This window comes from Lottia gigantea (genome assembly GCF_000327385.1).
Source record: "Lottia gigantea unplaced genomic scaffold LOTGIsca_10, whole genome shotgun sequence".
Classification (NCBI taxonomy): Eukaryota; Metazoa; Mollusca; class Gastropoda; family Lottiidae; genus Lottia; species Lottia gigantea.
Genome location: NW_008706747.1, coordinates 4,266,557 through 4,280,569, shown reverse-complemented (window position 1 = coordinate 4,280,569; position 14,013 = coordinate 4,266,557). Strand labels below are relative to the sequence as shown.

The window sequence follows — 14,013 nt, the reverse complement described above, 5'->3', positions numbered from 1 at the left end:
CGTGTATTACAGTCAAGGTATTAGACACACTTCATAATAGCTTAACATTGTGAAGATGTGATATTAGAATGGTGTATATTACAGTCAAGGTATTAGACACACTTCATAATAGCTTAACATTGTGAAGATGTGATATGAGAATGGCGTGTATTACAGTCAAGGTATTAGACACACTTCATAATAGCTTGACATTGTGAAGACGGATAGACGTAGGGAATGAAAAAAAGGGGTCACTTACTTTTTCAGCAACATAGACATTAACTTTACCAGTTTGAACAACGTAGATACTGTCATCCTGGTCTCCAACTTTAAATAAATGATTCCCCGCCTTCACACTTATAGACTCCATATATTTACATAGCTCGATAAAAAATGGCCGCTCAAGATGTCCAAAAACCCTGAAAGTAATGACACATGAATTCAGTCACTTTTCCTCATTATTCCAGTCAACCCAGCTGTAAATAGATACAGATAATGCCGGAAAGATCACCGCTAAGAGGTTTGATCAAGGATCAGCTAGTAGAAAGGATCCTTGTTATCCTTGTAAAATCATTACCAAGAGGTTTGACCAAGGATCAGCTGGTAGAAAGGATCCATACGAACCTAAGTTGTCATCCTTGTTTCCTCCTGGTAGGAGAGGAGTGAGAATTTTAAGATGAGGTTTTAGGGGAAGAATTGGGGCGATAGGGATAGAGTACTTACCTGACACCACGTAACATATAAATAACTTCTTGAGGCAGTCTGGAATCTGTCTCCTCCTCATCGTTTTCAGCCTCTAGTAATGACTGGGGTGGTCCTTTAGATGTTAGAGATGTGAAGGCTGGGTCTTTATTACGCTGTAAAAACCTGTAAAATAAACCATACATATTTCATATCTATCCACATTTATAATAGCCTTAGGGGTTAGGAGGGGGTGAAGGGCTAAAATAAATTGGGGCGGCTAACTACTTTATAAAAGCCTTTGGGGTTAAAGGGGTGAAGGAAATAAATAGGGGTGGGTTTATGAAAGCCATAAGTGTAAAGAAAAGTAGGGGAGAGTGGGTCCTTTGTGATAATCATATCATTCAATACTTAGTTTTAATGAAATTGAGAACCACAGACATCATAATGAAAACTGGGGTGCAAATTGATGCTATCAGTATCCCAAATACATAAAAAATTTTTAAAACCCCTTTAGAAAACTCCTTAATAGTGTGAACTCGATTTTGGCACCCTAAAAATATTCCCAATAAGCCACATTTCAACATTATAAAATTGTTAAAATGGTAATGAAGCAACAAAAAAATTTGATAGAAATAAATGGATAAAACTCTGTTTACCAGAACATTGGCTTTCCATGTTTTTATATTCAAATATGTACTTACTTTTTCAATCTATGAGCTAGAAGCCTATGACTTGATTTCTTTTTACTCAGGCCAGTTCCAATACTGGACATCTGAAATACAAAGAAGTCTTCAGAAAAAAGACAAAAAAAAGTTGCTTTTAAAAGAGACCTGTTCACTCTCTGTTTGTCCAATCGTACCTTAGCCTATGAAACTGGAATTCTTAAACTGACAGGTTCGTCATCCATTTGACCAATCATACTTTAGTCTCAGAAACTAGAATTCTTAAGCGAAGGTAATCAGTAATAATGTTCACACTCCAAAGTCGAAAGTTGTGCAGTCAAATCTATGAGTCGAGAATTATCTGTGTTCATGATGTTCATCTTTTCTTGATACATATACAAAACATGTATAAGATTAGAAAGTGAAATTCCTAGCTTAAGATATTTTAAAGGAATTATGTGATTTTCGTACATTTCTAGTATTTCTGAAGTCTACATATATTGAACTCTCAAATCAACCCTGGAATTATAATTTTACCTTTCTCATAATCTTTCGGCCATAAAATAATACTTTGTCTCGTTTGCGAAACCTGTATTTTTTGACAGGGGAATGGCTCTCTTGAACTGGAAATAGAAAAAAAAATTAATCAGAAACTTTCACAATGTCGGGCTATTACAGAATACAGCCATTTGATTGGATTATGTTAGAGAATACAGCCAATCAGAAGCACCAACGCTGATAACAATTATCACTTCAGTCAATTCAGAAATTCTATGGGTAGCCTGGCAGACGCTTCTACAGCATAAAGCTTAAAATCCTGAGACATCCGACCTTGTAATAGAAAAAACTATTGCTGGGTATCAATCAAGTATCGATACATGACGTTGCGATCCGATACGCGTATCATGGAATGTCATATCACGACATTGTGTATCGATACTTGATTGGCGATATCCAGCACTAGAAGAAACCCAAATAAGTCATAAAATAAAATCTGAGATTAACTTATCCTAATTTAATAAACTTAATCCCCCCCTCCCTCAAAACAAATAATTATAAGTCAAAATCATCAGAAATTCCAAAGAAAATAGTAGCTGTACGCCTACCTTTGTGTTTGAATTTCCATACTCCAAAAAATGTTAGAGTCAATAATGTGATGACACCAATAACAAGTGTGACTATAAATCTCTGGAATAAAAGAGAATTCGAAACTTTTGGATGGCTGAAAGATGGATCCATGACAGTTTGGTTACTTTTCTTCAACCCTGTCTCAGCAGAAGTTTTAACCAGTCTAGCCAATATTTCTGCTACTACATTTTTTTTTATTTGCATTTTATTATTCCATTATCTAAGAATGTTGCATTTGCTGACAAGCACGTAAAAAATGTCCACTGCATATTCACTTGTACTTCAACAGCAATCAAGGTTCTGCACTAAGTCTACAGACTTGCCACTTTAGGGCTTAAGCCTTTCTCACTATTCTTAGTCTCTGTCCAACACTAAACATACAAATGACTTAATTTCACTACCTTAGTGATGTATTTATTCTAGAAAAATCGATCGTAATTGATTGATAATAATCGCGGTCATGATCTTTTGACATTGCCTTTTTACACTGCGCAGAAACAAACAAAAACTTTTTGTCCATGACATTTGAATTTCTTGCGTTTTTCGACACAATTTGAGCCAAGATGCTCCAAAATGAAAAGTGCATACCGTAGACCAGTCAATTTGGGTCAAGGCTACCAAAAACCCGTCGACTGGTGTCGTGTTTCTGGTTAAAAAATCAGGAAATGCCATATTTTTCTTCAGTTGTTTACATTTTAATTTTTGTCGTCGCCATTTTCTACACCAGATGTGCCTTCTCTGCAGAAGTATAGCTTTACAAGGGACGTAATTCTGAATATAACTAAGACTACAACAATTTGCTTTTCCTAATGTTCGGCGATATTCCTGTTTAAATTGAGATTAAATGTTGTTAATTTGACTTGTTCTTTGTGAATTCATAGGTCTCTGCCCTAAAGGAAACATTCTTAAGTTTGATGTACTTGGAAAGTTAAAAGCCGCCTTTGAACTTGTCCGTTCGAGAAATAGCCCAAGGGTATAGTCACCTCTGACATGATTAGGGCCTAACCCAGAAAAATAGATTAACCAAATTTCAATAAAGATTGTGACATTGGCTATAATTACTATATTACTAGCATGTTCCACTCGTAATCCCTGCCCTTAATGAATAGGCCTACAGTTCTATTACGTGCCTTCGGGCTTTTTTATGTTTAAAGGTGCCGTTCTACAAAATAATTGATTCCAACCATGGTCGCCACAAGCGGTAAAGAGCTGGAATGACGTCTACTTGGCTATAAGGTGTCGAAGGTTCGAACCCCCATTAAAGTGAGACCTTGGGATATAAAACTCCATTTCATTTCATTAGTCCAATAAGATAGAGAACAGTAGGATATAAAACTCTATTTCATTTCATTAGTCCAATAAGATACAGAACAGTAGGATATAAAACTCTATTTCATTTCATTAGTCCAAAAGGATACAGAACAGTAAGATTTAAAATCATTAATGTTTGACAGGGCTACTTTAAATTCTAACAGTGATATAAAGAACGACTTAGATTACAAGTTAATCAATAGATCGAACTAGTTTTAGCCAATAAAATCAATCAGTGTATAGGAAGACAGGGTTGTTGTATTGATGTCACTGACGACCCTTATCACACAATGGACGAGCTATTGCCGTCTTATCATAGTGAGTTATACCCCTATTCAACTTTCTACATTCCCTTATACAATTCTAATTCATTGGTAAATAGTCTTAAAGCGGTTAGATCTGTAAAACTGTTTGTGTTTTGATTCCACGATTTGATTCGTTTGAATTTTATTTACACTCTAAAACACTCTCAAGAAAGGGGGGCAACATACTTAGAACTATCATAACAAAATACCAGTAATTCAGTGGGAACAATAGGTTTGCTGACGTCACAAATCCAAAGAAAAGGCTCGAGTACCACAAAATCATTCCACTTTCAAAAATAATACTAATAGCTTAACTACCCCAATGTCTATGTATGACGTCATAGTACCAATTCAAAACATACGGGAAAGAATAATATAGATCAAAGTTGACTAATCCTTTAAAAACGTTTACAGATCTAACCCCTTTAATATGATAATAGACCAATAATTCATTACAACGAAAAGAAAAACAGGGATTTATTTTTCGCCATTTGCTTGAAGTTTAAAAATCTTCAAAGGCTAAAACTTGGGGCTTTTTCTGGTAAGATTTTTTAACATATATTTTTTAAACCTCTGCAAGGATAATTGAAAACAAAATTGTTTTTGAAAGGGGATTTATTCGGTTGTGAAAAGGTCGCTGTAATTTGTTTTCCTTAGTGATATGAATATATAGATGTTTTTGTTCGTAAATTGTCACAAATAGGCCAGTATTTATTGAATTATTTGTAATGTTATGATCCTCTGCAACGTCTAGGTTGGCTATAACTTCTATTTTTTGACTGATTTTTTTTTATCCTCTGCAAGTGATGGCTTACTGCTATCATTACTAAAACTCTTTACACCCTTTAGGTTGGCTTACTGTTATCTTTACTATCATCCTTTACTAGGTTGACTAAGGCCTTCTCGGCTATCATAACTTTAAAACCCTTATTATCCTCTATGATGGCTTACATCTTTACTATAGTCCTTTAAAACCCTCTAATATTGGTCTGACCTATTCAACACTTTACACCCTCCCTGGAGGATGGCTTACGTAATCATGAAATTACTGGATTTGACTTCGATTAGAATTGATTAGATTATAGCTTACGTGATCATGCAATCGATTAGAAGATTTTATTATCTTACAATCGATATTGTATTTCTTTCAGAAAATGGCTCATTATTACACACCAAACGAGGTAAGACGATTTCTCTTTCCTTAGTAAAACTACAACAGTTATACATAATATCTACAGTATACAAAACGTCATGTCAAACTAGCAAAGAAAGAATTAAAACTATTTCTTTTCCAAGGACAGCAATTTAGGTTCACGAGGGTCCTGTCTACCAGCTTGTCCGTGGCTAAATCTCTTGGTAATAATTTTACAAGGATAACAACTAAGGTTCATGAGAATCCTGTCTACCAGGTGATCCTTGGTTAAACCTCTTAGTAGCCTATTTATCTTTCAAGGATAACAACTTGGATTCACGAGGTCCTTGGTCAACCCTTTTGGTAATGATCTTACAAGGATAACAACCTAGATTCACGAGGATCCTGTCTACCAGTTGATCCTTGGTTAAACCTCTTAGTAGCCTATTTATCTTTCAAGGATAACAACTTGGATTCACGAGGTCCTTGGTCAACCCTTTTGGTAATGATCTTACAAGGATAACAACCTAGATTCACGAGGATCCTGTCTACCAGTTGATCCTTGGCCAAACCTTCTTGGCATTGATACTACTCAGATAATCCGTACCCATTTACAGCTGGGTCGACTAGTATAATGAGGAAAGATGACGATCGAGATTAGAACCCACGACAACAATGTTTCACCGTAACCAAGCATAAATATGACTTCATATACAGATTCTAAATCCCCTACTGTCTGTGCTACATCCTGTCCTCAAAGCATGCAGTTTGTGCTGGTGGATTGTACAAGGGCAGATTTCAGAATCTGCTCATAGTGATTCTTCTTTTAATGTTTATAAATTTTTATACGTACAGGAACATGGCGCCTATTTATTTGCGAGGTTTCCCTCTAGAGGCGGAACTGACGTAGCTGTGGTCTCGCAATCCTGTGTGCTCAATAAGAAATCTGCTGAAATTCAACGAGGACGCTTCCTGGGAATTGCCAGAAAGGTAGGAATTTGTACTTGTTTTTACTATCGCCTTTTCAGTGAGTTTCTCTTATGTCGAAAGCCCTATATTGAGAACTAAACACTTATTTCACTTATTAGTTGTCCTGATGAGGATTGTATATCTGAAACACGTGTCAACAGCATGAAATGAGCTCAAGTCAACTAGCTTACATTAAGTCTATATTAAAAAGTTAACCTCCATTTCTAAAACTGGTCCTGATGAGGCTTGAATATCCAAAACGTTTGGTATTTGACCGAAATTGTCTCCCTTATTTCAGATATATGGGAAGTATACCCATGGCGATCACGCCACCCCGAGATATGCCAAAGTGAACCAATATGAACCGGAAATGGCGTTGATTGTCTACCTATTCGAGAACCAGAAATACGCTAGGCTGTTCTTCAATAGTGATAAACGCTTTAAACAGCCCGATTTTCCCCCACCCTCGGGAATGTGTGAGGCTTGGTCGGTTTGTCGTTACTACACACCTGATTATAGGGACGGCAAGTATCGTTTTTTAAAAGTTTAAAAATGGGTGGGGAAGGGGTGACTGGAGGGAAAAATGCAATGTAAGAAGGAGAGGGGTGGGAGAGTGGGGGTCAACTCACCAGGTATAAGGAAAGTGTGAGGTGGGGGGGTGGGGGGGTCACCGCCTGGAATATAGCTTGAACGTTAGTGACATGATTGTGAATCTTGTATTAAAAGTTGCTAAGGAAGGAGTTTGCCATGTTGATCTGTCAAAAATACAGGTGTGGCGGAGAAGGGGGGGGGGGGGGTGCAAAAGGGTGGCCCCAGGTAAAATAAAGATACATAAACTAATAATATTACCAGATCTTATCCCTCCTACCATTCCTCTTCTTGATTTCCTGTCACATATCTTATCACACATGCAAACTTGGTAGACCTTCCATCACAAAATCTCTACCGTCTCTGACTACTCGTCGATATCCCGACCGAGCAATACAGAGCGTGATATCAGTTCACCACCCTAGGGTTGTTGGGATACAAGGGGTGGAGTTTATTAGGGACAGTTGCTATTGTTCGTGAGTTGTACTCTTCTTAATCCAACTAACTAAGCTTCAATCTGACTCTATTTAAAGGGATTGTAAAGAGGCTTTCTAAATTTTTGCATGTGTATCGCGGACACTGATAGCATCACATCGCACCATTTAAATTTTCAGGTAGACATTTGTGGTTCCTGCTATCAGTGTCCTCGAAATACATAAAAAGTTAAGAAAACCTCTTTATAATTCCTTTATTAAGTTCCACTATTTGCTTCAATTAACCTTTGCCGTGCTGAAAAACGATTGTTTATTTCACAAAATAATGCAAATAGTATGATTCATTTTTTCAGTGCAATACGGTACAGGTTATCACAGGGGCTTGGGGGTTAATCAGATGAGCTGTTCTCTCTGCAGTACTTTACAGGAATATGTGAAAAACATAAAATTTACACAACTAAGAAATTTATTACCAAATTATATAAAATATAAATAAGAATACTTCAATATAAAATATAAACAAGAAAAGGGGCTTTAAACTATCACTGCCATCTGGACGAGGAACTCTGGATGACACAGCAGTTGAAACTTTTCGCTTCAGGTCCTGTGGACTGGAATCTCCAATCGACAAAGCAGTTTCTTTAGCAGTTGGCTTCTTTCCACCACCATTGATTCTCATTGCAAGTTGTTCATCAGTCATACGAGACAGTTCCACCAACACAGCGTCTATTGCGTTTCCAGATGACCAAGTTCTTTCATACTCAGGCACATTATACTCTGCATTTTTAGCTTCTTCCAGAAATTCTTGAGCAGCGAAAGAGGGTCGGGGCTTTAAACTATTACTGACATCAAGTTCAACAACAGTTGAAACTTTTCGCTTCAGGTCCTGTGGACTGGAATCTCCAATCGACAAAGCGGTTTCTTTAGCAGTTGGCTTCTTTCCACCACCATTGATTCTCATTGCAAGTTGTTCATCAGTCATACGAGACAGTTCCACCAACACAGCGTCTATGGCGTTTCCAGATGACCAAGTTCTTTCATACTCAGGCATATTATACTCTGCATTTTTAGCTTCTTCCAGAAATTCGTCAGCAGCGAAAGATGGCCGGTGCTTTAAACTAGCACTGCCATCTGGACGAGGAACTCTAGATTTCTTTGCACCACCATTGATCATCATTGCAAGTTGTTCTTCAGTCATACGAGACAGTCCCACCAATACAGCGTCTATGTTCTTTGTTGACACCCAGACGCTTTCAAAGAAATTGTCACCTTCACTTTTACCTTGATGAGGCAAGTCACGACAGCCGTCTGCGACAAAAAATGGTAGCTGACGTAAGCTAGCATTGGCAAGATCTCTTAGGCTTGAAACTCGAGATTCGGGGAGTAATTTCTGCACCTCACTGATGTCTGATTTCGAAACCTCCTCTGTTATAGATTGTTCACTGTCATCTGACTGTGAGGAGATACCAAGATCCGATTCAGCCGCAAGACGTGGTGATGCTTGACAGTTATTATTAGCTTCTTCTCCCCCGTCTGCGTCTCCGTGTTCGACTCCGATCAGAGCCTGGAGGTCTAGAGTAAATTTTGTCCTTGGTAAAGTTTTTCTAGGTTTATTGCTGTTGTCTGAAAAAGTAAAACACCGATTAAAGCATTTTGTTCAACCAATTATTTATTTAGGTATATTTTACGATTCAACCTTCACGTTTTTTATTTGCCCACCCCCCTTGCCAAACCTCTTAGCATAGCCTTTCCCGGATTAATGTGGTAATTTGGTATAACAAGGGAAGAGGGGTAATCATAAATATCAAAAGAAACCTCACCATCATTAGGCCTACAAAGTAAAGCCATCACATCTTTAAATGTAGGATTTTGAGCAAGAGTCAGTTCTAGGTTTTTAGAAACCGCATCATCCAACTCGCCTTTGGTTAAAAATAACTTGAAGGCTGCTCTGGATAAGTTTGGAGGTGAAGAGATGGGAGATAACTCTCCAACTGTGGGTTGGTTGTCTGAAATAGAACAGTTGGAAAATTGCGCAAAAAGTATTAAAATTACAAGGGTGATAAAGCGAAATTTTCAAGGCAAAACTATTATTCAAATCACAAGGAGGAAACATATTGATAAAATGGAAAAAAATTAAAGAGAGAAAATGTCCAAAACTCACCGAAACATTCGACTATCTTAATAATAGGTATTATTATTCCTTCTTGTAGATATCTTCCACCCCAGGGGACATACACACTTTTAGAATTCAACCCCTCCTCTATCTTTATCACCCGGTTTTCACCGTCTTGCCATCTTTTGATCTGACCACTCTCCCTGTCCAAAATCACCAGCTTAAACTCTTCAGTCGTCTCGTGCTTCATTTCAAATTTCGTACTCCAAACATCGTTCATACTGAAGCATTTAGAAGTACCAGAACTTTCCCAGTTGCCCAGAAAATCTCCCGAACCAACAACAGCGAGTGATTCATTGTAACTCAAGTGGTAATGAGTCGCTACAGAAACTTTACATCCACCATCCATGATGAATTCTCCCGATCCTACTCCGTATTTGGTCTTCATGAGGCCACCAAAAACACCAATATCAGCTTGACGGTACTGATCTTCTTCAACTACTTCTCGTTTTTTCATCAGGACCCAGTTGAAATAGAAAAAGGACCTCTGAGGTATATGTACCTTCACTTTCCATATTGGTGAGTCCTTGGCAATCCTTCTGGCGTCCACGCCGTATGGAGTGTCCCAAAATCCCAGCTCACTTATGGAACCCATTAAACGAGGAACCACCCCTTTACGTCCTGGATCCAACTCCACCTCAAAAACAACAGGAACCGTAAAATTCTTCATCTTCTCACGAAAATAATCCAAAATATTCCGAAAATCTTCAAGATAACTTGAAAAACGCAGCTTCTCTGGTGAAAACAGTTAAGCTACTGATTATGACGTCATAATGCCTTGAAGAATAAAGAAATAACTTCGCGTCGTTTGTTCTCGTTAACGACGCTGTAAAAGCCCCCATCCCCTCTTTTTTTATCTTTTTAAAAGATTATAATCATAACAATACGAAGATTGGAATATTTTGCGCTTTGCGTAATATTTTCACAAATCCTGAAATCAATTCATTTCAAATAAATCTACGACGAAACCCTAGCCTAAAACATTTGACTAAATTAATTTACTTTGCTCAAAGACTTGATAAATACGGTTCGTTAACTGGTTTAATTAATTTTTCAGATAATCGAACGTTCATGATGTCTGAAGTACAACTACAAGAAGGTGTCCGCCAAGAGGAGTATCGTGAAAGATACTGTACACCGTTCGCTCAGTTGCTTCTCGACTACGACGCCCATCCGTATGTCGTACAAGCCAACACCGTAGAGGATTTGAGACGGTACTATCTAGGGGCAGACACCATCCTTACCGTCCATGTTTTCCCCACCCCTGAGGAACTGTGGAAGTGTATTGAAGACGGTAAGTGTTCTTTAAACGTCTAATTTGGATAACAATACGCACTTTACATAAGACGCACTATCACTTACAACGTTGTCCCTATTAATATATGATTATACAGGGATTCTGTTGTGTAGCTCAATGTTTAAACGTGATTTTTTTATATTTCAGATCGTTACATACCACTTAAAGCCGTCCATGCAACTATGGCTTCAGAAAACCTCAGCGTTTTTACTATAGACCCTAAACCATGCCGATAAACTGATGGAATATCAATTCCTTATGAACATAGCTAGTGTTTTTGACTCCGCATGGATGACATCTGTCAAAGTTTCAAAGATATTATGTACTATTAGTTGCCAAATTTCAATCAGCAAGCTTTGATCTACGATTCTACACACATTTTTCTTGTTCTTTTTTTTTAATTTTACAAAAAATATTAAAGTGGCTCAGTCGGGACACAATCCTAGAAAAAAATGAAAGAAAAGTCAAAAAATGAAAAAAAAAATGAAGCATTTCCCATTTATCATTAGTCCTTAATCTGACACCATCGAATTAAAAATATTCAGACACAAAACATAAATAGAGCAGCCCAGATGATTTTCAGGTAGATAACCAACTGTATTCCAGGCCCTTCTCACATCATCTAAAATATTACTGTCTACTCTCTTTATGTGCAAAAATGTACTAATCCAATCTAATGTAACTTTCATATCCGAACATGTCTACGTAATAATGTTTCCGATCTTATTTAAATATTACTATTTATCATTATTTTATGTTATTTGTATAGAAAATAAATTATTAACAAAGTTTATATAACTGCATCATTGATTAAAAGAGAACAGATCAGGAATTTTAGATTTCTAAAAAAGAATTCTCGCTACTTTCAATAAAGTCACCATGTTCGAAAATTATTACGTTGATCATTGGCTTCCCTAATCCAACAAATACGATAAAGGTGCCCTTACACCATAGTGATTACCAGTTGTGTTGGTAGCGAATAATAGCAGTCACAGGTTTCGAACGCAACTCTCATGTAACTGAGTTGAGAGTTGTGTTCGGAACTCATGGCCACTTTTATTATCCACTTATGGGCACTTTAGTTTGTCCGAGATGTGTCTTGTTCCCAAAAGACAGTCGGATATTTAAAGCAGTCCATTTAACCATGGCTGGTTGACCACCAGTGTCGGGTCATGTCCCAAGAGAACTGTGAATATCGGTGTTTTTTTAGAGCGATAAGTATTAACCTATAAATAAATAAGCAAGAAAGATCAAATTCCAGTAGGGACGCAGACTGAAATAGGTCAGTTGTCTAAAGATCGCACAGCGAGAAACTCGGCAGCTCTATGTCTGAAAAGGTTAGTCCCCCCCCAAGAACATTTTTAGGAAAATTGAATTGATTTGGTGCATTCTGACACATATTTTTGAGCAAAAACGTATAAAAAATCATATTCTTACATTTGTAAGAGATGACGTCAGGGTTCAAATGGGGTACAAACCATTTTTCCAGGGGATCAAATGTTCCCATTACACCACCATCGGCTCCGCCCCAAAGGATCTAGTTCAATTTTGACCCAAAAAATACCAACGCTCGTAACTATATATTCGTTATGGGTGTGTGCCATACATGTATGTACAGTCTGGCTAAACAAAAAAAAAGAAACTTTTTGACCTTTCTTGATCGGTCACTCTGGTATTTCTCTTGTAATTTAGCTAATCATGAATTATGGACATGTGAGACAAACTAGTATTTTTCCAAGTCATTAGAACACCTCTACTTTCATTCATATAAGTATTAGCATTTTCATTCTCATAAATGAAAATAAGGGAACCCATCTTTAACGCAAAAATACCAACGCTTGAACCGATATTGCTGTGTAAATGTCCCCAAAGGACCACAAACGTAGTTATGACACGAACACTAACGCTCGAACCTGTACCACAACCCCCAAAGGACCTCAAACATTGTTGACAGTAATAAGAGCGAGGAATATTATGACAACCAATACCAAAATCAAGACTATTTATTTCTGCTCCAGTTGTAAAATGACATCTAGTCTAGTAATTAATTCATGTTTCTGCCTTGTTTGATGATGGAAACGGCAAATTTAGTCAACATTCGAAACTTAAAGCTGTAACATCCATACGTTACTGGTCTCGAACAAGCTTTCAACCTAACGGAATGGTTTCAAAGCCGACATCAGGCCGAATGTCGGAAGTATTCGAAGTGATATTTCTTTCTTAAAATGTTTAAATTACACTATGAATGCAAAATCTAAGAAACTTTTTACGACTCGCTTAAAGTTATTTTGGATCTGAAATGTTCCCGAGACATTTTTTTGGTTAAGTGATTGGAACGGTTTCGACAGGTTCTACTGATTGCTAATATATACAGACTTCAAATTATTCAAAATATTCCTGTCTTTTCTGAGGGAGCCAAGATGGGGAACGGTAAGACTTATATTTCTCTTTTAAATCATTTCACAGGTTTTTTGAATTTTGAACTGAACTGTTGAAACCACCGAGAGGACATTTTGCCAGGACAGTGGTATTGATCTACATTTTCGATTTCAAAATGTCGAAATGAAAATGAAGTGAATGGAGTTTTATGTCCTATTTTTCTGAACCTATTTGGACTGATGAAGGTAGACAGGTAACAATAGACAGGGTGCAATGAAGATAATTTTTCTAGAACATAGTATTGGTCTTACATTTTGATTTTAAAATGTATTAGCTAGAATATGTGTTGATTTAAAAACTATTTTTTTCTGAAAACTAGGACCAATTTGTTCCGAATTGTTAGTTCGAAAACACGCAATTTAAAAAAAAAACTCGTACCAAATTGATATGGATAAATCCGATATGGATAAAGGTCGAAAACTCAGACTCCTCGTACCAAAGAAGGAAGGGAAGGGCAAGTAATATATCTGGAGAGGCAATGATGTATGGTGTTTAAATACAGTAATGGAATTGGTCGGTTGACAGAATTTTTTCGGGGGGAAGGGGGAGGGGAGGAATCCGTTTATGTCAATCCATCCACCCCTTACCCCTTGCCCCGCCCCCTCCACCCACTTGCTACGGGTCTAATGCATTAGTCATGTAACAAGTCGATTGTGTAAGTTCCCATCATATGCTGAATATTTTATTAATTTTCGCTTGGTTTATTTTCTAACAAAACACTGAAATATCTTGTAAATCGATGCTGTATAAACATTGCTGTTTTTTCAATACACAAAATGGTTTGCTGAGATCCGATAATTTTCCTATAATTTGTTATTTTATCATTCCATAAGAATGTTCTTTCACAAAGCAGGAATAATCTAGTATCTTGTTCTTTTTGAGAAATTTGAAAGTTTGTAAGTTAAGGCTTAC

General features: G+C 37.1%; 2 protein-coding genes across 2 annotated transcripts in view; one reads left to right on the top strand and one right to left on the bottom strand.

Annotated features, from left to right (window-relative positions):
- LOTGIDRAFT_61439 (hypothetical protein) overlaps positions 1 to 1,931 on the bottom strand; it is a gene marked incomplete at both ends in the record, with an annotated part of 13,447 nt that extends 11,516 nt beyond the window's left edge. The window contains 4 exons of the mRNA XM_009046277.1: positions 235 to 398; positions 703 to 826; positions 1,639 to 1,759; positions 1,863 to 1,931. Coding sequence (XP_009044525.1) covers positions 235 to 398; positions 703 to 826; positions 1,639 to 1,759; positions 1,863 to 1,931 — 478 coding nt within the window. The remainder of the gene's footprint in view (positions 1 to 234; positions 399 to 702; positions 827 to 1,638; positions 1,760 to 1,862) is intronic.
- A 2,596-nt stretch (positions 1,932 to 4,527) lies between these two features.
- LOTGIDRAFT_230052 (hypothetical protein) lies at positions 4,528 to 11,454 on the top strand. The gene is made up of 6 exons (XM_009046276.1): positions 4,528 to 4,610; positions 5,221 to 5,250; positions 6,057 to 6,191; positions 6,469 to 6,694; positions 10,423 to 10,659; positions 10,810 to 11,454. The coding sequence occupies exons 2-6, from the start codon at positions 5,224 to 5,226 to the stop codon at positions 10,896 to 10,898; spliced, it is 714 nt and encodes a 237-aa protein (XP_009044524.1). The 5' UTR covers positions 4,528 to 4,610; positions 5,221 to 5,223; the 3' UTR covers positions 10,899 to 11,454.
- Positions 11,455 to 14,013: the final 2,559 nt, after the last annotated feature.